The following is a 26635-nucleotide window of genomic DNA, read 5'->3' as shown; positions in this document are numbered from 1 at the left end:
AAAGAGGAAAAGTAAGCCATTTATTATCGACTGGAACTGATCAAAAGAAAAATCACACGATTTGTAAAGTATCTTTCTTCATTGGAACTTCTATTCCTTCCAATGCATTTCGCTGTTAAGAGAAAGAAGAAGGGGAGGATTAGACCCTGTGGCATGCATTTCACACTCTTACTATGGAGGCACAGGGCCCAGGATTCCTGGGCGCTATTCGAAAAGGAATCCAAGAGGGCACCAGAGGCTAGAGCAACTGTGCAAAGCAGCCAGTTCCTTGAACAAGGAAAAGGGTGAGAGACACCTGCGGGGAGAAGAGGAGGTAATGGAGTCCAGGGAATGGAGATGAAGGCCCAGAACGGAAGGTCAAGTCTCAACAAGGGAAGGGTCAGAGGGTCCCCGAGGAAAGGCTGCAGCCAGGTCCCGGACTCAGTCTGGTCTAAGGAGGTGCTGGTGGTGGGAGGTCGTGAGGGAGAGAATCAATCAAGCCACTTAAAAAGAGACTGGCTGTAGCTGTGGTCTTTTGAGGGCTGGGGTTGGAGGTGGGACTATTCATTCATTCATTCATTCATTCATTCCCCCGTCTTATTCATCCATTCAATAAACATGTGTGCATTGAGTACCCACTGGGGCTTATGAAGATTAATAAAGCATAGCCCCAATCTCCAAAAGAAGAAGACAGAAATCACAGGCAAGTAGAGAAGACAGAGGCAATCAGAGGTCAGGACGATAAACGCAGTTCCAGATTCCCACGTGCAGGAAACCTCGAGGAAAAAAGGTTTCTGCAGAAGACGTGTGAGCTAGACTCCAAGCACAAGCTGGGAGGCAGGGTTACTGGGCCTGGGAGTCAAGGTCAGACCCAGGCTGGGGACCACGGAACAGTCAGCCATGTGAGTCTTCCGTGTGAAGCAAAAGCCAAGAGAAACTAGGGACACAGACAGGGACCCTACCGTTGCAGGGAGTGCCCGATTTCTCGTGTCCCAAATCACTAGTGAGTTGAGATTCCACCTCCCAGGTGAGCAAGACTTTGACCTGCAAGGACTGATGTTAAGATAACTCTGGTGACGGTACAGAGGTGGCTTTTGAGACCAGCAGGAAGATGCTGACCACCCCAGGCTAGAGTGATGAGGCCAGGACGCGGTGAGGAGGGTCAGAGCCAAGAAACATTTCAGAGGAAGGACTGGCAGGCTTCAGAACACAGTGATAGCTGGATGAGGATAGGGACGAGGTCCAAGACAAGTCTGCTTCCGGTCTGGGTAACTGGAAGCTGAGTTGGATGCAGGAGGGGGAGTAAGTTCCGAAGGGAAGAACTCCATTCTGAGGATGTTGTGGAACATCCCGGTGCTGTTTAATCAAGGCTGGAGTTCAGGTTAGAGGAACGGTGTGTAAATAGTCCCTAGACAGGTGGGCCTCCAAGCCCTGGGGTGCCTGGGACGACCTGGGAGAGGGAGGACGGTGAGTGGAGGGAGAGCCGAGGCTAGAGCCCTGGTGGCCATCACCACCATTCAAGGAGCAGGAGGAAGAAGAGAGATCCACGAAGAACAGAGACATCCTGGCCAGGAGGAGGGCCGAGGAGGCCACGTCTCAGAGGCCAGAGGATTTCAGGGAAAAGGGGAGTTCTCATCAGCATCAAATTCCGTCATGAGGTTCATCAGGAAAGGGATGGACAGGGACCAGGCAGGAACAAAGGGTGGATACAGAGCAGGGCAGAGCCAGTGCCCTGAGAGAGGGGAGAGGGGGGTCCTGGAGGCAGCAGGTACAGAGGCCTTTTCCTTAAAGACCAGATGGAAAGGAACAAGATGGATTACAGAGAAACTAGGGCTAAACTAAGGGTAAGGAGCCCATTTTACAGTAGATCCTCGGCGTTCACAGAGACTTGTCTACTTGCTAATATTTACTTGACCTCCAAATCCATGCTCCTGGTGCTTCTGAGTCATTCTAGGACATTCACAGAGTGACAGAAATCTGCCCACATTCCCAAGCAAGCTCATTGAAGGCCATCTGCCCCCTGTCTCTGCTCCCGTGTTGTAAACAAGTGTCCTTTCGCGGTCTACTTAGTGCCATGTTTTTTTGCAAGTCTATACTTTCTCTTGGTGATTTTGCTGTTTCAAATGGCCCCCACGTGTAGTCCGGAAGTGTCCTTCCAGTGTCCTGAGCGCGGGAAGGTTGTGAGGTGCCTTGCGGAGAAAATACATCCGTGAGATAAGCTTCCCCCAGGCATGAGTGACAGTGCTATTGGCTGTGAGCTCAGTATTAATGAATCAACCAGATGTATTAAATAAGACGTCTTTCAACAGACACACTCACAAAACAAGCATACCGATTACTGGACAAAATGTGACCAAAGGCTGGTAGGAACCTAACCCTGTATTTCCCGCAGGAGCAATGGTTCAGGATTTGCTGATGCAGCGTCTGCAGCAACTTTATAGACGAGAACGCGCTGTACTTGGTGGGACAGTCGGTAGGCATGTGCAGTGAAGGAGCCTCAGAACAGGGGGTGAGAAAATCCAGCCCCACACGCCGGCTTTCCACCTCCGGGGGCCAGCTGGGCTTGTCTATCTTATGTGGAGGGTGGGGGACAGGGAGGCTGTCTGGCTTCCCCAGTGAGTGGGCTGTCACGGAAGATCACGACAAGAGGTTGTGACTTATAAGCTTCATTTCTGAATACTGAAATCCCTCAACAGGCTCACTGAAGAGGCCCAGGTTTTAGGGTCACCCCCCTACATAGTCGCCGGCGGGTAGGTATGCTATTAACATTGCCAGTCAATTCAGGTTTTCGCCTTCCAGGTGTGCTTTACCCCGTAGGTGCTTCACCCAACACATGACAAGCGTTTCTTAAACAAATGATCCTTGAGGTTTTGCCCTCTTGTGCTATTTTCTAAATGTGTAGCTATTTTTTTTTTTTTTTTTTTTTTTTTTGCGGTATGCGGGCCTCTCACTGTTGTGGCCTCTCCCATTGCGGAGCACAGGCTCCGGATGCGCAGGCCTAGCGGCCATGGCTCACGGGCTTAGTTGCTCCACGGCATGTGGGATCTTCCCGGACCAGGGCACGAACCCGTGTCTCCTGCATTGGCAGGCGGATTCTCAACCACTGCGCCACCAGGGAAGCCCTAAATGTGTAGCTATTGACATGAGGTCAAGTAATACAGGAAGAAAAAGAGGTGCTTTGGGGACAGACAGACATTGGGAGTTAATCCTAATCCAGCACCAGCTCTGAGAGGAGGGGCCTCCAAGGCCTTAGCTTCCTCATCTACAAAACGGAGATATAGTGATAAAACTTCACTTAGATGGTTGCAAGATTTATATAAGGCAACGTAGGTGGAAGGTCCAAACACAGACCCAGGCACCCTTAAGAGTTCTGATCTTCATGGGTTCAGGGCGTGGCACGGAGTGGGGATTCGATGAATACCTTTTGGACAAATTGATAGAATCAGGAGACTGATTCTTTTCACCGTGCAAAAGACGTCTCTAAGAACTGCTGCTCTTGGACATAGAGCATAGGAATTCCACGCTAATAATTCCACACTAATTGATGATTGCAACAAAAAGGAAAGAGTATCCCTCACGCTGCTGTGGTTTGGGTGTGGTCTTCAGCCCACTACGTCATGCAAAAGTCAGAACTAGGCCAGCTATAAAGATCAAGAAAGTGTGAAACTCTCACACAGATTTCTTTAGACATGAGAGCTGGGACCTGATTTTCCCCTGTTCCTATTTTAGGGTAGCAAATAAGAAAAAAAACCTCAGACCTCTTTGTTTAAATACTCCCTTTCACTACCCACACCTACATATTAAATGATTTTCTAGCAATCTGAAAGAATCCTAGAACAGCGGTTGTTAAATTACAAAAATACTTCCTCAGCTCCTAATTTGTTGCAGAAACTGAGCTAAGCGCTGAGGATTCTATGATTCTCGAGGAGCCGAAGTCTCTGCCTTCAGAAAGCTCCCCACTGCAAACATGTCATCCACAGTTTGAAAAGAGTTGTCCTGAACTTGTTCCCACATTCGTTCATTCCTTCCTTTCAACCTGAGGGAACCCTTATTATAGTCTAGGCACTATTTTTAGCACTAGGAACCAGACAATGGATATTGTTATCAATAACTGAGTATAGACATATTATTAACCGTATTTTTCATGTTATTAAACTAAGATAATAAAGATGACAAGGTAACACATCCTAAAAGAGCTCATTGTCTAGCAGGGACAAAAGCAAATAAAATAATAATCATAAATCTTTGAAGAACTGAGCCCGAGAATTTAGGGGCTACATCACTCTCCCAGCTCCTAAGTAGCAGAGAAAGCTTGGAAACGGATTCCAGACACAGTGGACTGGCCTCTTCACTGGACCCCCTGTGCTGGCCTTATCTTAGGATTCTAGGAAACTCAGAGCACAGTGTGGAAACCGGCCCTGCTGAAGGTCATGGGAGGACAGGGATGTAACTGGGACATCAAGGTCAATGTCCAGGCCAGGGCGGCAGTATTTGGCCTTTAGCCTGTGCTGCCTTTAAGGAGACATTTTTTTAAGTGATCAATTTCTTTACAGAAGTCAGATCATAAATTTATATTGGGATATATGTATGTGTATATATATATATATATATACACACATACATGTATACATTTTTATATACATATATATATCTCCAATGTAATCATTAATAAATAACATACAGCCAGTCCATTGAGAATTCTATTTCCTCCCGCTGAGGATGTTCTGTAAAGCAAAAAGAAATGATTTAAGTTTATAAAAAAAGAATATGATGAGTCTGTTTCTTTGTAATGAGTACTTTCTTGATTTCAGCCTGAAGCTGGTTTTTATTTTTAGGGTGTGTATAGATTCAAAAGAAAACCTACCATTTGCATCTTTTATCCAACACAGCCTCACTGGTAAATTTCCCTTTGATTTTAGTAAAATGTCAGTTGACCTCTTTCAAATTCCGGGGTTAAAAATTTATCATACTAGGCCCAGCTGAATTTTTGATAACAGAAGCTCAAGAACCCAAAGTAAGAGTCTGTCATCCACTCAAAAAACACCTCCAGAATGCTTGCCGGGTGCCTGGCTCTGTACGGGGCCATGGGAGATGCTGGTGACAGAAATTATCTCACTCCTCGCGTCGGGCGAGCCTGGTGGAACCAGGTGGAGAAGAGAGGAAATAGGTAATCGCGGTGCCCTGAGATGAAGACTTTAGGGACCCCATAAAGGGATGTGTCTCTGACGTGGGGAGACCCCGTGGGGAAGAAACACTGAGCTGAGACGTGAGTGAGGAGGAGGAATTAGCCAGGTGGATGTTCCAGGTAGAGGTCTGAGCAGGGGAAACTGCGGATATTCCAGTTTTGCAGGAGCTTCAGGGCTGGTGGCCTTGGGAGAGATGAGGCTGGAGAAGTGGGCAGGGGCCAGATCACGAAGGCCTTTGCAGGCCGCGCTAGGGAGGTTGGACTTTATCCTGAAGGCATACAGCGTTATGTAAACTGTAAAACCTGTGAAAGCCCAAGCTTCATGATTAACTTGTGTGTGTGTATGTAAAAATGAATGTACGCTGAATCCATATCTATAATTACATCCAAAGATTCCTTTTAAATGTGCCTTTCGTCGTGTTCCTTTCGTGCTTGGGAGCCTTTAAAAAGACAGAGCTGCCTTTGCTCCAGTCCCTAGTAGCTGGGGATTTATTTATGCATGAGGCAGCCGTGCTCAGTGCGGGTTTGCAAAACCGGGACTCAGCCTTCGGCACGGGGGCAAATAGGCTGTTCTTCCTCCTGGCTCAGGGTCTGCCTCTGCTTTGCTATATAAAGGAAGTGATCATTAGGGGGTTAAATGGAGAAGGATCAGAGTCTCCTCAGCACTTCCAGATAAACCTGAGGGCAGAGTGCAAGGTGGACAGTGTGGAATGAGGACCCAAGGCAAGATCTCAGGCAACAGGTCAGTGGTGACGGTGACGAAATGATGGGCTAAAGCCAGAGGAAATGTGTGGACCCTTGTGGATGTCGGGAGAAGATGAAGGGTAAAGAAGGACCAACGACTGTAATAACCTACAATGGGAAAAAAATCTAAAAAAGAATATATGCATATATATAAACTGAATCACTTTGCTGTACACCTGAAACTAACACAACATTGTAAATTAACTATACTTCAATAAAAATTTTTAAAAGGAGCCAATGATACTCTAAAATTTTAAGCTGGAGAAAATTCAGTGGATGCTGATGGCTTCTATTAAGACAGGGAACTGAAGAGGAGGCTAGTTGAGCTTCAGGAGCTCAGGGATGCTCACTGCAACTGCATCCAGTGGGCAGCTGATGTAAGAGCCTGGATCTCGGGATAGAGTAAGGTGAGCAATGTGTATCTGGAAGCAACTGTACATCAGCGATCAAGTCAGGCAAGTGGAATAGATGGCAGTAATCTATTGAAGAAGGAAAGGACTGGGCAAAGGAGACCAGACAAATGGTCACCAGGATTGAAATGACTGATCAAGAAAAGGAAGGCAGATTAGATGCTAGAGATCTGAAAGATCACTATCCAGTTTGCAAAAAGCAGAAAAGTGAATGGGAGGTGGGGAGGTAGGGGCAGCAGTCATAGACCACGATTTTGTCAAGACGCTTAGCAGAGAAGGAAGAAGCGAGGGAAGGCAGCTGTTGAGATGGGGAGACTGGGTCAAAGAAAGGGGGCTGTTCTGTTTGTGGTTTGTTTTTTGCTCTTAGAGTGGAGAAATTTGATCACCTCAACAACAGCACTTATAAAAGCCACGGGAAAAAGATTGAGGGTGCAAGAATGAAGAGACAGTCAAGGATCAGTATCTGGGAGGAGAGAAGAAAAGGTGGGAGGCCAGACAGGAGCTGAAGAGCGGGCTACAGACGTTGGAGGTGTGGGAGCAGCAGCTTTAAGACATCCCCGCCCTCCAACCCCCCGTTGGTAGCTTCTATTTCTAAATGCACGTGTTTTTAGCTGTGTCCCCTTACCTCAAGGCTGTCACTCTAAGCCAGCGTTTACTCTTGCTCTGGGCCACAGGTTCAGGTCCCTTCTATTTCCAGGAGGAAAGCCCCTTCTCATGTTCTCTGAAGATAGAAAGGGGATATCCACGCTCTGTCATTCACATCAAAATCTAAGACAACATGGTCTTTGTGACTATAAACTAATGAAAGACTGTGACCAGCACCAGCAGAGCCCCTCCTGCCAAGAGGCTACCCAAGAACACCACGACCTCATCTTGCTTATCAAGTTCTCCCTCACTCTCGCCTGCACGGCGTGATAGCTGAACCCACTGCCATCTGCCCTCGAGGGCAGGGACTGTCACATTTATCTTTCAGTCCTCTGAGGGATCTGCCCAGGGCTTGTCACACACATTTGTTGAATTAAATTGAATTGTCATGTTCAAAGCGGTCTCTGAGATGGCCGCACCTCTGCGTCAATGGAGGTCCCAAAGCCCAAAATGTTTCTAGAATTCAGCTCTGGAATTACCTTCCAAGGAATATAAAAAGGATCATTCGCATTAATTTATATCCATATAAATTTTTTTTTGGTCCCAAATGACATTTTCTCAGTGTGGTGGCCAGCCTCAGAGATGGCCTGCTGGAATTCACACTCTCGGGTATTCCCCTCCCACATCGGACCAGGGTTGGTCTGTGTGATTAATAAACTATGCAGAAGTGATGCTATAACCCTTTCAACATTAGGTAATAAAAGGTTGTGCCTTCTGTCTTGGGTGCTCTGCTGCTTACTTATTCTCCACTCTCTCTCTCTCTCTCGCATCATGTTCTCTGGAAGAAACCAGCTGTCATGTTTTGAGGACATTCAGACAGCCCAGTGGAAAAGGCCCATATGGTAGGAAACCAAAGCCCTCATTCCAAGAGCCCCTGAAGAATCGAGGCCTGCCAACCACCATGTGAGTAACCTTGCAGTGGATCTCTCAGTCCCAACTGAGCCTTCAGATGAGATCACAGCCACAGTCAACATCTTCTCTACGACATTTTAGAGACCCTGAGCCAGAAACACCCAGCTAGGCTACTTCCAGGTTCCTGGCCTTCAGAAACTGTGAGATAATAAATGTTCGTTGTTTTAAGCTGCTAAGTTTTGTGGTAATTTGACACACAGCAATAGATGACTAACGTACCCAAGTTGGTTATTAATCTGATTAACAGAATTTATTTCCAAAATTAAATCCAAGAGCACATGATTTCCATCACTACAGAGATTCAAAAGAATGAGCCCTAGCCTCGGAAGGTAATTCCTAAATAATTGTTCAAAAATGTTCCCAGCAGTGGTCACATTGTTAGAATAACTATATTTCTCCCAAAGTGGCACATTGGAGGAGGTCTAAACTCAGGCCTTTTTTAAAGCAAGCCTTAGATTGTAAGCTTTAATACTTCAAATAAATTAGGAAAAAGCCTAAGGATGGTCAGACACTGAGCTCAATGAAACATTAATATCTGTGTTATTCATTTTAATGGAGAACTCCGATCAGAGGGTAAATTTCACAACTCTTCTGTAAAGCAGCATGAAAAAAACAGAGGCTTTAGAGTCTGACAGATCTGTCTCTAAGTCCTGTCTCTGCCCCTCCCTACCTGGATCAAAGTCCTACATTGGCCGTGTAGCCTTGGACAAGTTACAGAAACTCATTAAACCTCAGTTTACCCATCTACAAAATGGGAAGGAACATAGTGCTGCCTCTCAAGATGGTTGTGAAGTTGAAGGAGAAAACTGTCAGGCAATTAGTAGAGAGTTAGTATTTTGTGTCTACAACAAACAACGTGAGTTGTTACTCATTTCTTCTGTGTAAGCAGGTAATACACCTGGTTTACAGTGCTGTCATGAAGGTTAAATGAGAAAAGTGATCATAAAAGGGAGAAACTAAATAACTGTTAGTTCTGTCTGCTTGCTGAAAAGTACAGTTGAGGTTGGAGGGCAAAGAGAAGTTTAAAAGAGTTTGGGTTTTTCAGAAAATGCTCCAGATTGGGACAGGAGGCAGGTGAGTGCTGATTTCCTCAGCTAGATTTGATATTTCGATTCCTGACAAATTTTAAGTGAGTTTTGATGCCTCAAAGTTAGCTTTTCAATGGTTTGCAAAGCTGGTTTATGAAGGACTGTTCCTTTTTTTTTCATTTTCCCTTAAAATAGTTTGCATTTCAGAGGTTTATCTCTTATGACATGACTTCAGCAGAGTCTGGCTTGATCAGAAAAGGATGAGTTTGGTGTCCTCCAGAAGAAAATAGGACCGTTTACCAAGGGACCGTTCATAAAATGGCTCACTTCTTGATCTGTCAGGAGCGAGACCTGTAACGCAGTAACAGTCATAAGGCAGGCCCCCTCTGCCCACTTCTGGAATGTTCTATGACTTTATTACTGATGCCACAAATACGCTTTTCCAGCAAGGAAGCAGTGAGAGATCACCAAAGAGTTTTGCTGCCATCAGCTCCAGTAGAAAAAAATCCTCCTATTTACCTATTTTACCAATAGGTAGAAATGTTTCCTTAGCCATAGAACACTAACTCAATTCCACTTCAAATGAGAGACCACTTAAGAAGGGAAAAAAAGAAAGCCCTCCCTCCCCGAAGCAAGATTCTTAACGGGATGGTCACCTCTGGTCTTATGGCTGGAGGATTACAGAATTCAGCCCCAGCCAGTCAGATGAGGTTTAGTCCAGATCCTTCCACCTACACATTGTTGCATACCTGGCTCCTAAAACTGGCCACGCACCCAGGAGGGAACAAGCGTGCTCAAGCTGGGGGACCCTCTTATGGTAAAAACCAACACCTGTCCTGCCTAATTGGCAGAGATGTTGGGACATGAAATGGAATCATATATGGAAAGGCTCTGCATAAATATAGAGCTGCCTAAATGAAGAGTTGTAACATTATTGCCTACTGTTAAGAAAGCAAAAGCAAATGTTTATTTTCTGTGATTTCTGTAATTGTTCAAAGCTTATGTACAGATATTTCTAGTTTTAAATGACTTCCTGATAGAGAGCTTCAATATGAAGTTGATTCACAAAAAAATATATATATATGTATATTAAAAAGAACAGATCTTAACTTACCAAGCAGATAATTGTTTCTTGATGTAGAGGATCCCAAGATATCCCCCCAAACCATCTAAGTAAATGTAGGCATTAGTATATATCAGCACATGAAAGAGAGAAAAAGGAAGGACACTGCAAAATATGCAAATATTATCAGGAGGACTCAGAGGTATTATATAATTTATTTTTAATGAAATAAGGCAATATATTACATTAAATAACTTTATATGGTATTAAACATGTATGTCTAAAAAAGCACGTGGGGAAAAGCAACTTACATGAAGTTTAAATTGTCTAAAAACGTTTCCACTAGACTCAAAATGATTCCCAATTGTTGTGGATGAGAAAGACGGAACCTCGTTACATGGACTTGCAAATCAACTGTGTTTAGGTCAAATTTGTGAGTTTTCTCTCTATGAAGTCCCCATATGTGTTCAATTAAAAACAAACAAAAAGTGTGCACAAGTAGTCTTCATGAAGCCATTGAAAGCCCATAGTCACAAAGTAAGGTGGCTGCTTGACTCACAACGTTTTTACCAGGTGTCTGGGCCACCTACCTGTTACCCTCTCCATCGTGAAGTCAGTTAGCCTGCTGGCTTTTGTCAGAGTGATTGGTCTAGCAGGCGGCACAGTTTAGTGGGGGAAAGAATAATCTTTTCAATAAACAGTGCTGAGACAACTGGATATCCACATGCAAAAGACTGAGGCTGGACCCCTTCCTAATCAAAATGGACCATGGATCTAAATGTAAGAATCACACAAACAACAAAAGAAAAAAATGGATCAATTGGACTTCATTAAACTTTAAAACTTTTGTTCTTCAAAGGGCACCATAAAGAAAGTAAAAAAAAAAAAAAAAAAACACAGATGGGAGAAAATATCTGCAAATTGTGTATCTGATATGGAACTTATATACAAAATATATAAAGAAGTCTTACTACTCAACAAAAAAAGACAAATAACCCAATTTAAAATTTGGCAAAGGAATTTTTTTTCTCTTTTGGCCACTGTGTACAGCTTGCAGGATCTTAGTTCCTCAACCAGGGATCAAACCTGCGCCCTCGGTGGCAGTGAAATCGCGGAGTCCCAACCACTAGACCACCAGGGAATTTGACAAAGGATTTGAGTAGACATTTTTCCAAAGAATATATACAAATAGTCAGTCATTGCTCATTAGGAAAATGCAAATCAAAACAATAATGATGCACCACTTCACACCCACTAGAATGGCTAAAATTAAAAAGACACAATAACAAGTGTTCATAAGGATGTGTAGAAACTGGAGCCCTCATACATTGCTGGTGGGAATGTAACATGGTACAGCTATTAAGGAAAACAGCTTGGCAGTTTCCCAAAAAGTTACACATAGAGTTACTTTACGCCCCAGAAATTCCACTCATAGGTAAATACCCAAGATAAATAAAAATATATGCCCACACAAACACTTGCACATGAACGCTCACAGCATCATTATTTACAATAGTCAAAAAGTAGAAACAGGGACTTCCCTGGTGGCGCAGTGGTTAAGACTCCACGCTTCCAATGCAGGAGGCCTGGGTTCAGTCCCTGCTCAGGGAACTGTGGGGCGCGGCAAAGCGTTGCCGCAAAGCAGGGTAGAAAAAGCTGAGTCATCCATCCTGTAGCCAGTGCGCATGCGTTGAGATATGCTAACAAGGTTTTAGAGCAGTAACCAGTCCGAAGGCGACGTGTAGCTATGCTTTCGATATGAACCAGTCAGAGACTTGCATAGTACCCCGAATCTTATATAGGCAGCTGCCGTTAAGGCTGCGGGGTCTTCCTTCCATCTTTCCTTAACCAAGCTGTACTCCAATAAAGTGTGATACGAGAAGAATCTAGCGTGTGGCGACTGTTATTCTGCTGGTCAGACGCAGCTCGCCATAGGGAACTAGATGCTGCATGCCACAACTAAGAGTTCTCATGTCGCAACTAAGGAGCCCGCCAGCTGCAACCAAGACTCAGTGCAACCAAATAAATAAATAAATTTTCTTTAAAAAAAGATATGTATTAAAAAAAACATAGAAACAACCCCCATTTTGATCAACTAATGAATGGATAAATTAAATGTGGTTTATCCATACAATGGATTATTATTCGACAATGAAAACTACTGATACACGCTATAACATGTATGAACCTCCAAACATGCTAACTAACATAAACCAGTCACAAAAGAACACATATTGTATGTTTCTATTTAGAAATGGCTGGAAAAGGTAAATCTATAGACAAAGAAAGTAGATAAGTGGTTACTAAGGGCTGGAGAGAATGAGGAACAGGGTAAGGGGTCTTAGGGTTTCTTTTCTGGATGACGAAAAGTTCATGATTTAGATAGTGATGAGAGTTGTACAACCTTATGAATATACTAAAAACCGCTGAACTGTACACATTAAAGGGGTGAATCGTATGGTCTGTGAATTACTGGGTTGGCTACAAAGTTCATTCGGCTTCTTCTGTAACATCGTATGGAAAAGCCCAAACGAAATTTTTGGCCAACCCAATATATTTCAATAACAGTGTTATAAAAAAAAAAATGGGACACATGACCTAAGACAGGACAACGGGAATAATGCCAAGAGGTATCTCCAGCTGGAGCTAGAGAGAAACACTCTGTTTCCTCCTAAGTTTAGAGGATATGAATCTGGAGTAGCTTGAAGTCTTGCCTCCTGCTACAAGGAGAAAACTCATCTGCAGTAAGGAGAGGAGGGACGGAGAAGGAAAAAATGAATGTGGCACAGTTAGTGTTGACAGTCACTAGATTGAGCTGTCCAAGGGGACAACTCCGCCCTCTCCTTTCCGGGAACGTGAGCCAGGGAATTATCTCATTTTGGCTTAGGCCACTTCTAGTTGAATTTCTATCATTTGAAATGGGAGAGAGTAAATAAATGAAATGCCTGTAACTCTCCTCCCCCGAGTTCAGAATTCCTGTTCACTCTTCCTCAGTTTCTCCTTTCGTACTGTTTTGGGTCTCATGGCTGAAACTCTAGCCAAACCTCATCCCATCCACTTGAAATCAGAAGGATTTGTCCAAAATCAAGTCCATTCATCATCCTACAGAGGTTAGCATTTCATCATGTGGTTGACTGAAGCGCCATATAGAAATCATTTATCCTCTACATACTTCTTTTTCAAAATTAAAAAAGTAAAAATAAAAACTGCCCATAATTTAAATATTTATTTGGTTAAGAGAGGAGAATATTAGCAATTTTAGAAATTTATTTGCTCAAATCTTTTTATAAAGCATTTATACCTATTAAAATTATGTAGTGGAAAACCCGAATGTTTTTATATTAGAGACACTTTCTCTCATTGTATGCTTACCAGATATTTTCCATTTGAGCTAAGTCCTATTTTGTAATAATTAGGATGTTTGGTCTTATTCTCCATGGCTTCCATCTTCCTTCACATTATATTCCTTTCTCTGGAAATTCTTTTACTATCTACATATGTTTTTCAAGTGGCCTTTATGTTCATTACTCTGGGATATTTTTTTTCAGTTTTCTTTCTTTTATTCCCTACCTCCAACAATGATTTATTTGTTCTATGTCTAAATTCATTCCAGTCAATTGTCTTTCATGTTTGTAGTATCATCATTTATTTCACTGAAAATGGTTAACAGCTGTCGTCTAATTTTTTTTTTTCTGTTTCATGTAAGAAATCTATTTCAGAGTTGCCAGGAATTACTTTAAATCACCATCTGCTTTCTTCTCTTTCTCTCGAATTGCAGAATCCTTTAATTTAAGGAATTTTTTCTTTGCTCATAATCCTTTATGATCTCCTAGTCTTTGAGGCAAAGCAACCTGGGAGTTTATTTTAAAATCTGGTTTGTTTCCGGGACTAACTTAACTTAGTATCAGAGTCTTCTTACAAAACTTGGGACTGGAAGAGAAGTGAGTAGTGTTCAGTCTGCAGTTAGAAAGTTGCAATAGGTTTGTGGGTTGTGCAAACAATCAGAATCAACTTTCCAAATCAGAGATGGAAGAGGGGTTAAATTAGGGGACCACTTATTAACTTCTAATGTGTTAAAGGTCATAGAAGAGGCATCCATTTGTCTCGACATTCACCGCTAACTCCTAGCTCTACTTGGCCCTCTCTCTCACCTGCCCTGCCAGTCTCCCAGTAACCCCATCCATTCTTACCTAGTTCCAGTCTGTTCTTCATCTATTCTGTCACTTCCCTACTTATAACCCTTGAAGAGTTCCAAGCCAAGGATCCTTGACATGACCCATGAGGTCCACCTTGACCAGGCTGGTGTCCTCTCCAGCCCCACCCTTATGCCTCTCTTCTCATATTTTTCTCCCAGTCATGATGGATTTCTGTCCATTTCTACCCATCAGCTTAGCTTCTCTCACACATCAGGGAACTCCATGCTCTCCCCTGTGCTGGGAATCTCCTCCTCCTTCCCCTCCACAGCCTGTGCCTTTTGTCCTGAGGTCACCCACCCTCCAGCCCCCCGGGGAAAGCTCCCTCGGACCCCACACGCTATTGCATCCACTTGCTACGTGCTTCCGAAAGCTTGCCTGGTAGTCAGGGTAACCCCTGCTTATAGGACACCCCCTGACTCATCCACAAGCCCCACAAGAGCCAGAGAGGTGCTCCTCTCGCCCTCCACTGCCTCCTAGCTTCCCCCACATAAACCACGAAATGCTTGTGACACGATGCTTGGTCCCTGTCACTTCTGGGTTAGCTTGGCCAGGCGTGAGCCGCTGTGTCAGCTGTGAAGCGTGCCTCACTTCCTGGCTACTTCACTGGAGTCGAGGCCCTGGGTACCTGAACTAGCATCAAGGAGATAGGAGCCAGAAATCTCCTCGGGATTGACCCGCAAAAGTTGCCGCAGAGAACGAGATTGATCGATAAGCTTATGCTCAACTGAACATTTTTGCAGACTTCTCCTTCCAACAGTGGAAACACCCCTGCACCAGGGGTTTCTCACTCCTTCCTAATTCTAAAGTGGACTTCCATATAAAATATGTAAGTCCTGGATATGTTCATAATAGAGGAACATTACTTTTATGTGTAATTCTTTTTTTAAAACATCTTTCTTGGAGTATAACTGTTTTACAATGGTGTGTTAGTTTCTGCTTTACGACAAAGTGAATCAGTTATACATATACATATGTTCCCATATCTCTTCCCTCTTGCATCTCCCTCCCTCCCACCCTCCCTATCCCACCCCTCTAGGTGGTCACAAAGCACCGAACTGATCTCCCTGTGCTATGTGGCTGCTTCCCACTAGCTAGCTATTTTACGTTTGGTAGTGTGTATATGTCCCTGCCACTCTCTCACTTCGTCACAGCTTACACTTCCCCCTCCCCATATCCTCAAGTCCATGCTCTAGTAGGTCTGTGTTTCATTCCTGTTCTATCACTGATCCCTTCATGACATTTTTTTCCCTTAGATTCCATATATATGTGTTAGCATACGGTATTTGTTTTTCGCCTTCTGACTTACTTCACTCTGTATGACAGACTCCAGGTCCATCCACCTCACTACAAATAACTCAATTTCATTTCTTTTTATGGCTGAGTAATATTCCATTGTATATATGTGCCACACCTTCTTTATCCATTCATCTGTTGATGGACACTTAGGTTGCTTCCATGTCCTGGCTATTGTAAACAGAGCTGCAATGAACATTTTGGTACATGACTCTTTTTGAATTATGGTTTTCTCGGGGTATATGCCCAGTAGTGGGATTGCGGGGTCGTATGGTAGTTCTATTTGTAGTTTTTTAAGGAACCTCCATACTGTTCTCCATAGTGGATGTACCAATTCTCATTCCCACCAGCAGTGCAAGAGTGTTCCCTTTTCTCCACACACTCTCCAGCATTTATTGTTTCTAGAGTTTTTGATGATGGCCATTCTGACTGGTGTGAGATGATATCTCATTGTACTTTTGATTTGCATTTCTCTAATGATTAATGATGTTGAGCATTCTTTCATGTGTTTGTTGGCAAAGTGTATGTCTTCTTTGGAGAAGTGTCTACTTAGTTCTTCTGCCCATTTTTGGATTAGGTTGTTTGTTTTTTTGTTATTGAGCTGCATGAGTTGCTTATAAATTTTGGATATTAATCCTTTGTCAGTTGCTTCATTTGCAAATAGTTTCTCCCATTCTGAGGGTTGTCTTTTGGTCTTGTTTATGGTATCCTTTGCTGTGCAAAAGCTTTTAAGTTTCATTAGGTCCCATTTGTTTATTTTTGGTTTTATTTCCATTTCTCTAGGAGGTGGGTCAAAAAGGATCTTGCTGTGATTTATGTCATAGGGTGTTCTGCCTATGTTTTCCTCTAAGAGTTTGATAGTGTCTGGCCTTACATTTAGGTCATTAACCCATTTTGAGTTTATTTTTGTGTATGGTGTTAGGGAGTGTTCTAATTTCATACTTTTACATGTAGCTGTCCAGTTTTCCCAGCACCACGTATTGAAGAGGCTGTCTTTTCTCCACTGTATATCCTTCCCTCCTTTATCAAAGATAAGGTGACCATATGTGTGTGGGTTTATCTCTGAGCTTTCTATCCTGTTCCATGTATCTATATTTCTGTTTTTGTGCCAGTACCATGTTGTCTTGATTACTGTAGCTTTGTAGTATAGTCTGAAGTCAGGGAGCCTGATTCCTCCAGCTCCATTTTGCATTCTCAAGATTGCTTTGGCTATTCGGGGTCTTTTGTGTTTCCATACAAATTGTGAATTTTTTTGTTCTAGTTCTGTAAAAAATGCCAGTGGTAGTTTGATAGGGATTGCATTGAATCTGTAGATTGCTTTGGGTATATGTGTAATTCTTGAAGTTGAAATTGTTTACTCTTTTCGTGTAATTTTCACTACAGATTTAAATCTTGGAAAAATTAATAAAAATATACGTAGAGAAAGATGTCATTGGACAGATTTGGCTGTATAATGGTAGAAATATTTTTTAAGTAGCAGTCAAAGATATTATCCATTATGAATAAACAAATAATGTAATAGTTATGTTTTTATCCCAAATTAGAGTCTAGAAGCTTCCTCCTCATATCATATTCTTGACAAGTTCTTCCTCATTTTTCTTGTATTCATTCATGTATTGACTGAGCATCTACCCTGTATCAAACATTGTCCTAGATGACAAAACAAACATTCCCTGCCCTCATCTGATGTACATTCCAGTAAGGAAAGCAGTCAATTCACAGACAAATAAGTAATATAATTCCAAGTCAAAAATGTATATATTACTGATTTCACAGTATTATTGCAGATGAATGTCAGTGCAATTGAAGGAAAAAAGATGTGTCCTGCCATTTACCAAGCATCTGTTATGTACCAGATTCTGGACCAGATCTTTCACATCCATCGACTTACTTGGTTTTCTCAACATCCTATCGGGTGGTCTCTATTCCTGGCATTTAACAGATGAAGAAGCTTCAGATCATGGAGATTAAATATCCTGACCTAGGTTGCAGAGCTGGGAAATGAACACTGATGTATCAAACATGCCCCTCTTCATTCCACTAAACCACAGAGGCAGTGAGATGCATACTTAGGTCTAAAACTTTGAAGATTTGCTCATTGCTATTTTAAGCTCACACCCTAAATCTTAGGAAAAGAGAGAGAATTGGAAGAAGTAAGGGATATTGAACATGAGATTGCAGGTGTAAAAGGGAGATGCCAGCTGAGTAAGCAGAGCTATACCTGAGTGATGCTGCAGCTACTCTATCACACAAGCCTGCCTGTCACAAACCCACACAGACCCTAAGAGGTAGGTGCTGTCCCAAAGGATGCCGAGCCCCTGCACTTACCTCTTCACTGCTGCTAGACTCGGAGCTGGAGGACCAGTGACAGCGAACCCACACGTCCTGCACCTGCTCAGCAGACACCCGCACGGTGCTTCTGCAAACAGCCGCCGGCTGGAAAAGGGGAAACAGTGAGTTCTATGCCTGGCAGCTGGTAGAAATGGTTAGGACCTATCTAAGAAATCAGGCGACACCATAGGGCTTGACGCAATGATGCCGACAGAAAGGAAACATTCACAGAGACATTTCATTTTTCCAAAATGAAAATTTCTCAAGACCTAAGCAGAAACAAATGATGATTTAAATATCTCTCGGGCTTTTGCTACATTACAAGTCCTGAGGGAAAGCAAATGTTCCCTTCCTGAGCACTGAGTGGGCTCCCTTGAATGGTTTCCCTTTTGAACAACAGGAAATGGGAAGATCTCCCAGGGACCCTGCTCTGCTCTCCCTTGGCCTCAGATTTCGTTAGAAACAAATGCTAGTGACCCTTGGGTTTGGGACCTTTGTGAAACAGAGTCACAGTGAAAAGTCTCACAAAACAACAAAACAACGGGTCCTCTTTTCAGAATTGACATCCCTGTGTAACGACCCAGACCTCACAATGATAAAGTAACAAAACCCTGAGACCTCGTACATCTGAACTACAACGCCTCGGACAGTGAATTTGGGGTGTCTCCTGTCCCTGGGGTTAACCAAGCATGGGGCCATGTGCTGGTCACTGGGGAGATGAAACTGACCACGCTGCGGCCCTGACCCCCACGGAGCCCAAGCTGGTGGAGGAGACAGATTTTATACAACAGTCAACTATAAAACAGTGCACCTCGCACCAGGAACCCAGCTGACATTTTAAATTCATTTAAAATAGAATTTGAAATGTCTCTGGGATTTTTCTTGGCTATTGGCCTTTTCGTATTCACTTTGCCTGGAACCATCATTATCCTTATTTTTAAACAGCAGAAAACTGAGGCAGCAGGGAGGGGTTAAATAATTTGCCAGGATTACTCAGGACTGCGGACTCCAGAGCTCGAGTCCTCGACCACCGACTCACGCCGCCCCTGCCCAGGGGACAGCGTGGACACAGTTAGTGGTGCCTCCCAGGGTGTCCAGACGCCAGGCAGCGGCCAAGCCCTCCCTCGGTGTGGCTTTGAATCAGGTCCCGGTGATGTAGGAAGACAGGTGCTTCCTTGTGTCGTTTTCTGGGCTGGTGGCCTTTCCCCCGACTCTTACCACGTAGTAGCCCCTCTGGAAGTCACAGGTGGCGGGGTCTACCCCAGAACCCCTCCGGCACGTCGTCTCTCGGATGCCGAACTCTACGTCCATGGTCAAGCTGTCCTCGTCCAGCATGTTGACCTTCAGGAAAACAAAGCATCAGTTCGCCATAGCTGTGTTTCTGAAGGTCACACGCTAGAAATGTGTCTCCCTGCATGAGGAGAAAAAGTGACAGAACACCCCACCCCTAAAGCTTCCATTGTCGTGGCAATCTCCCAGTTCCACACCCTCGTTCTGAAGACCAGGGGAAGAGGTGCTTTACCAAAGGCTCACAAGACTTTTCTGAGACAGTAGGACCAGAACTTGGGTGTCCTGACTCCACACGAAGCGCTGCCGCCAATGACTTACATTTACGATGAATCCTCAGGACTTACAGACTCCGTATTTGCAAATGTGCCTGCTTGCTAAACTGTGCCTCTAACCCCAATCAACACCGGGTGCCCTCACGGCCATTCATGAAGACACGCTGGGCGGCAAAGAACTTGAGTCTCCACATGCACGTGCTCCCAACCGGGCTCCGATAAGGTGACGCTCGGGCCCTCCGTCTCAGCAGCCAGACCGTACGCAAGTCAATTTCATGGTCTATTTTGTGTCACGGTTTTCTCATTTTTGTGCTTTTGCTTGGTGATTTTGCTGTTTCAATTGGCCCCCAAGCCTAGTGCTGACAAGCTGTCTAGTTTCCTAAGCACAGGAAGGCTATGAGGTGCCTGACAGAGAAAATACATGTGTTAGCTGAGCTTTGTTCAGGCCCGAGTGACGGCGCTGGTACAGTGAGCTCAATGGTAAAGAATCACCATATACATTAAATAAGTCTTTACGTGGAAACGCACATAAAACAAGGGCACTTATGGATCAGTTAACCGAAATATTGCGACCACAGACTCTCAGAAACCTAACCCTGAATTTCCCCCAGGATAAACAGCTCAGGATTCACTAACCCAGTGTTCGCAGAATCTTTATGGGATATAACTGCCGCGAATAACAAGAGTCAACTGATGTGAAGTGTCAACGTATTTATGAGATTCAGATTTAATATCTAACATGTAAAAATTATCCATAAACAGGGTCATAGATGATGGCAAGGCTGAGTTTTTAACCCTACTTGATTTTAGAAAACTCTGCTTGTATCAGCCCTCCTCATCCTGTGTAAGAAAGAGACACAAAGACAACCCCCCCCCATCCCGAGCTTGGAGCTAGCCACTTATTTCCAAAGCAAAATCAAAGTATTTTAAGTTTCATTTTCCTAAAAGACTGCTGCATACTTTCTTAATAATTCCTGAAATAAGTAAGTAGCAAGTACATCTCTGCTGTACGTGCTATCCAGCCCTGCTTCCCGGTTGATCACTTCGGATCTATGAACAAGATTGATTACAGTTTTCCACTCCTTTCCACCAAGGGTGGGATACTGGGGGTACCTTCCAAACTTCCTGATGGGTGTGCTGTTCTGACGACACGGACGTCTCCTGACTTACTAAATGCCCACTGTGTGTCCTGCACCAGAAGCACAGCAGGGAAGGCCCCACGGAGCTTAGATTCCCCCTGGGGCAGGGTGGTGGGGGCACCACACAGCAAACACACTAAAGAAAACTGAACAACGACCTTCCAGATGGCTATAGGGTTAGGAGCAAAAAAGCAACGTGGGAGTGGGGATGGAGAGCAGATAGTTTAGACGAGATGCCTGAGAAATCCTCCCAAGGAAGGCATACTTAAGCGGGGACTTAGAGGATGGGAAGGAGCCCATCGTGTGAGGAAAAAGCAGAGCCAATGTCCTGGGGCAGAACAAGCCCATTTTGCAGCTTCACAGCAAAATGAACAAGAGGAAAACCAAGCACCCTGAAGTTGGAAAGGAGTGTGCCAGATAGTTAATGGTCTCGTAGCCCATGGGAACGAGTTTTGATTTCATTCTCATTGCAATGAGAAGTTCTCAGAGGCTTCTAAGAGGTAAGATCTGAGTCGCCATGGCTGCTACAAGGAGAGCACATGGCGGCAGGGACAAGATGCCCTGCAGGGAGGTGGGCTCCACTGCCCGACCCGACCCCAGGCTCCAAAAACTCCTTCCCTTTGAGTTCTTGAGCCCATCCTTTGGCAAATTTGAGTCCACTCACACATTCCCCTACTGCCCAGTGGGGAGAGAGGTGGTGATAGCACTGTGACAGCACAGACCACTTTCAGGTAGGGAGTAACCGGATAGTTTGCTTTGGAAATAAGTGGCCAGCTCCAGCTCGGGAGGGGGCGTCTTTGTGTCTCTTTCTGACACAGGATGAGGAGTGCTGATACGAGCCGAGTTTTCTAAAAACAAGTAGGATTAAAAACTCAGCCTTGCCATTGTTTATGACCCTGTTTACTGATCATTTTTACATATTAGATATTAAATCTGAATCTCTTAAAAAAATTTAAAACTCTTCAGCTGGAGCTCATCGAGCAGCCTCCCCCCCCCACCCCCGCGCCCTACCTGATCATGCTTCCACAATTTCTTAAAGGAACCTGATGAAAGCAAACTGGCAGGACAAAACTTAGTTTAAAAGATGAAAATGCAGGGGGTTTGAGTACTGATCATTTTAACCGTGAGATGATTTTGCAAACTTTTTGCAGCTCTAAGCACTTTTAAGCACCCTTTCCAGAATATGGAGAAAAGTCAAATAACTGCTTTTTCCTTTGAATTCACTTTCAGCCAGTGAATTTCTGCTCTGTGTTCTTTGAAAAATGTGGGACATCCCAAATACTCAACCATAAGGAATCAACTGGAGAAAATCCCAAACCCAGCGTTACGGCTGAAATAAATCATGGTCCTTTACAATCGGTGTTACAATGTGGTCCTTTTTTAAGAAAATATATTTTATACCCACATATGAAGAGAAAAAAATCCAAAAAGACATCCTGCCACATGTTCACAGTGGGTTTCTCGGAGGGCTGGATAATGAATGATACTTTGGTTTTCTCTTTCTTGTTGTATCCCGTGACTCTTTATAATGAGTCTATTTTGATTTTTTTTATTTCAAAAAGAAATAAAAATATACAAGCCATAAAATATCCATAACAATTCCTTTTGGGGAGTACAATGTTTAATGTTATGTGTCAATTTAGCTGGACCACAGTGTCCAGATCTGAGGTCAAACATTGATCTGGATGTTTCTGTGAAGATGTTTTTGGATGAGGTTAAAGTGGTAGACTTTGAGGGAAGCAGCTTACCCTCCTTCATGTGGGTGGGCCTCATCCAATCAGTTGAAGGTCAGACTAGAACAAAGACTGACCTTTTTCTCAGCAGGAAGCAATCCTGCCAACAGACGGCCTTCAGACGTGAACTGCAACGTCAGTTTTTCTCTGGGTCTCCAGCCTGCTGGCCCACCCTGCAGATTTTGGCTTTACCAAGCCTCCACAATAGTGCGGGCCAATTCTTTAAAATCAGTCTCTCCCTGTCTCTGTCTGTCTCTGCTCTGTCCCTGTCCCTCTCTCTTTTCTGCTTCTCTGGAGAAGCCTGAGTAACACAGTGATCACTTAGCTAAGCCCTTATGATCAAACTAAGCTTAGCAATCAGACTAAGCCCTTATGATTGGACAAAAAGTAAAGCTCAAGTATAGCTGCCTAGCATAATGTAGAAAGCCAAAAAGCAAAACATGCAAAGAGGAAAGGTAAAAATGGACAGAAATGGCCATAGACACATAAAGGAGCCCAAAGCCTCCGTGGCTTTGCCCCAGATGTCCCAGAATCCATCTCTTCCTCACCCTCCCCACACTAAGACGCTCAGTTGCCATAGGTCACCATCTGCTTCCCACACTTGCCGTCTGGGCTTCCTCCCGGCATCCCGCTCCACACAACAGCTGCAGAGATCTTAGATGGTCTTCTTGCACTTTATTTAAAACCTCCTCCCAACTACCCCCTGCAGGAGGTCCTGCCATGGCTGGAGGTTCTCCTCACCGAGTGAGTCTTAGCTCAAATACGGCACCTCTGTGGAGACTTCTGTACCATCTGACAGCTACCCCAGCCCAGGCCCAGGCCCACCCATCATCCTGTTTTATTTCCTCCACAGGACTCTCCACTCCCTGAGACCTGCCTTCACTTATTTATATAATTTGCACCCATTCTCCCTCCCCTCCCCGCTTCTCCCTCCCCTCTCTCTCTACAGTGGTACCTGAGCTCCACGGGAGCACAGCCTGGTCCAGCCTCTCTGTTCCTTAGCCCCAGCACAGGGCCTGTGTCCACCTTTCCTCTCTCTGCTTGTGTACGTTAAGGGAACAGACTGTGTGCGCTTAGTGTCAAGGTTGGAACAAGGAAACCTTCGTGGCTGAAGAGTCACATTTCCCCATGCCTTCCCATCCTTTTTAAACTTGGAGCCCAAGAGTTATGTTACTTACAATCAATTGCGAGAGTGTTTGATCCAAGTCCCTGGTCAATCCCAGTGGTTCCTAACCCTGACTACACATTAGAATGACCAAGAAACTTGTAAGAATATGAGCCCCACCCTCGGGGACTGGGATTTAATTAGTCACCATCCTGCCTGGACATCAGGAGTATTTCAATCTCCCAGATGATGCTGATATGCAGCGGGGTCGAGAACCACTGGGCTTATGAAACAAACTCAGGGATAAAGTAGTGGGGCCGGACCCCTCGCCCTAAGCCCACTGGACTCTACCGCAAACCTCCTGCACACACACGAACACGACCAGGCCACTTATTTCCTCCGGACATACTCCTAGAACTGAAACTATGAGATCAAATGCTATAAATATTTCCTATTTTTAGTGTTTAACGTGTTTATAAACATGCTTAACACATTGCATGTGTGCAAAGATAATTTTACCAAATTACTTGGTCTCTAGCAGTGTTTGAGATTTCCCTTTCACCTTTTCCCTGGTTATTTTCATTCTGATTTTGTTGGCTGTCAGAGAAGTGACATTTTTTTCCCAATGTTTCGAGCTCGCTTGTGTTACTATTTTGTGAATTGTTTCGTACCCTCAGGGACAGTGATGTGATCTGTTCCCTCATCTCTTTCCTGAGGACTTTGCTTAGCTCCGAGCGGATCTCTCATGGCTACCTTTACGAAGGGAATTGGTACATTTGGGGCCATCTTTAGGGTGTTTAAAGAAGGCATGACTAACGCATACCATAAAGCAAAATGTGAACCACTTCTAAGACGAAAGACGAATCACCAGGACAGACCAAAGTAGGAGAGCTTTCCCTCCACTGGGAGAAGAAAGGAAGTTTTCATGGAAGGGACATGGTGAGTGTATCTTGGCCAATGAGTTTGAATAGGGAGAAAAGGCTGGAAAGAAACAAGAATAGGCAGAATTCCGGATGGAAGAGCAGCGTACAGGAGGGGGAGGGGCATCTCCCTCCTGTGTTCTCACTAAGGATCACACGCCCACATACACAGGTGTGTTTCTTTGCAGGTGCCTGTGTGTCTGGGCTCAGGTGTCTGATACCAAGATGGCCCACACGCTGGAATGTTCTCTGGATGACTACGCCTTCTTCTAGCTCATCTCCACTGGCCAGATTGCCATGGTGTCAGTAACTGGTTCTCTCGGGACCTGCCCTCATGCTCTTATTCACTTAATTAACTACGAACTTTCTTCCGTAGCAAAGCACTAGCTAAATTACAAGTAAATCTAAACCCATTTGCAAGCTTGGCAAGAGGGCACCGATTGCCCCACACCACGCGTGGATTTCATTAAATGCAAAAGATGGAAGCCCAAACAGCCAGTGTACGACGGAGGGCTTCTTCATCCTGGCCAGTCCTCCTCCAGAAGGAACTCGCCCTCTGGCCTGGCAGCTGACCACACCGTATCTCGCCGTGTTCCCACACCGCGACAGCCAGGCCAAGTGACCCCAGTCTGGCCACAGCAGCCTGGTCCTGAGCTAGCTAAAGCATCATCTTCGTGACCTATGACCCAATTAGAAAAGACAACTGGGGCAATTCAATTAATTTCCTGGGAATCTGGAAAGAAGAAACTCAGCTAGTTTATGAAGGAGATGGGTCAAGATGAATGTATTGTGTCTGGAGACGGGAGCTGTGGAGCCATGAGCTGTGTACCCTTCACAGGAGGAGAGGAGACAAACCAGGTGTGTGCTAAGGTGGTGCCCGGCGGGGGTGGGAGAGGTGAGCATGAAGGTGGAGAGGAAGCAACGGCCTTCTGGTCTCTGCGAGGAAGTGGCCGCTGCCTGGCCCCCTGGCCATGTCTCCACAGTTCGCAGTTCCCAGGCGGCCTGTGTGCAACGAGTTCTCATTTGTAGGACCAGGAACTTTGTAGAAGCTCCTCACCCACCATCTTAACCTAAACTCTCTGGCGGGTATTTCTGCTCCCTGCCCTGCACGGGACGACGGGCAGGTGGTGAAATCACCCGGGGCCCAGCCAAGAGGGAGGAGACCTGCAGTCTAGTTTCTCATTTCCTTGGAAGGATAATTCTGTGTTTCTTTCTTTGCCAATCACGGCCTTAGTCATTGGAAGCCCATGAAAATTCATCTTTTCCCCATTTCCCCAAGCAAACAGGAAACAGACTATTACCAAACTGACAAAGCAAAGTGGATTTCTTTGGCTCAAAAGCCAGAATTTATTTCCTATAAGTATTAGGAGCAGAACTGCTGAACTTGAAAAAGCCTCATTTCTAATAAACAAGCAGTTTTTAATAAAACATCTCCAAAGGAACCATGGGGGCTTTGGGTCCAGAAGCAGGATGTGCAGCGGGTAACATCTGGAAACAGGAAATGAGGCCAGAGGGAAGAAAAATGCAAGAAGCATGAAGCATCCGAAGTAGCTTTGAGAGCTTCACGACAATAATTATCATTAAATCCTTTCTCTATTAAAAAAAAAAAGAGTGTGAAAGAAATGAGTAGCTATTATCTTTTTAAACTGGAAAATTTTTAATGTGTAACCCAAAAAAGGACAAAAGAAAAAACCAGAAAGCAGTATAAAGAGGACTAGAGAAGACATACCAGGCACTTACTCTTCTAATTGAGCTTCTGAATGCCCGAAACAGATAGGGGCTCAGCGACTGGGAATTCACTTTTGCTACGGAGGCGCTGACAGCTTCCCTCAAGGAAGACGGGTCATAGTCATACACGGGAAAACCTGGACTCAAAACACACGAGGACACAGTGAGACAGGATGCATGGATGAGGACAGCAGGTGGCCTGTCCCTGAGCTCCTTACCTGCACAGCAGTGGAACCAGTAGTTCATTCCAAGGACAAACAAAATCAACACCTTCATCACCATCTTCTCCATTCTGGGAAGGATCATTTCCGTTCCGATGCCGGGAGATTGTGTCTATGTGTTTGGGGGTGACAAGTCGTCCCGAAAGCAGCTCTTTGTCAAGTGTGACCTGGCTTGCTCTCTCCGACTGAAGTAGACTGTGGCTTCAACAGAGACGATTTATCCTGCAGTCAATATTTACTGCTGCCTGTTCCTAGGGAAAGGGTACAGTGTGAGGCCACTTTTGAAGTTTGGACCTCAACACGGGACTTTAGCCCACAGCAAAAGCCATCAAGAGGCGGGGACTCCGCATGCGCTGTTTGTTCTTCTCTATTTTAATTTCATCCTCATGGACTGCCTGTTTCTCTTTGTTTTCATTTCATTTTTGGAGGGAGGGCTTGCAA

General features: G+C 44.5%; 1 protein-coding gene across 1 annotated transcript; it reads right to left on the bottom strand.

Annotated features, from left to right (window-relative positions):
- SPP2 (secreted phosphoprotein 2) lies at window positions 1-26270 on the bottom strand. Its single transcript, XM_059052515.2, has 8 exons — window positions 26192-26270; window positions 25986-26110; window positions 19005-19127; window positions 17784-17891; window positions 10018-10072; window positions 9204-9254; window positions 6944-7039; window positions 1-112 (listed from the first exon to the last, which is right to left on the bottom strand). The coding sequence occupies exons 1-7, from the start codon at window positions 26262-26264 to the stop codon at window positions 6954-6956; spliced, it is 621 nt and encodes a 206-aa protein (XP_058908498.2). The 5' UTR covers window positions 26265-26270; the 3' UTR covers window positions 1-112; window positions 6944-6953.
- Window positions 26271-26635: the final 365 nt, after the last annotated feature.

Source organism: Kogia breviceps, chromosome 2 (assembly GCF_026419965.1).
Source record: "Kogia breviceps isolate mKogBre1 chromosome 2, mKogBre1 haplotype 1, whole genome shotgun sequence".
Lineage (NCBI taxonomy): Eukaryota > Metazoa > Chordata > Mammalia > Artiodactyla > Physeteridae > Kogia > Kogia breviceps.
The sequence above is the reverse complement of the archived record's forward strand: the minus strand, read 5'-3'. Positions and strand labels throughout refer to the sequence as shown.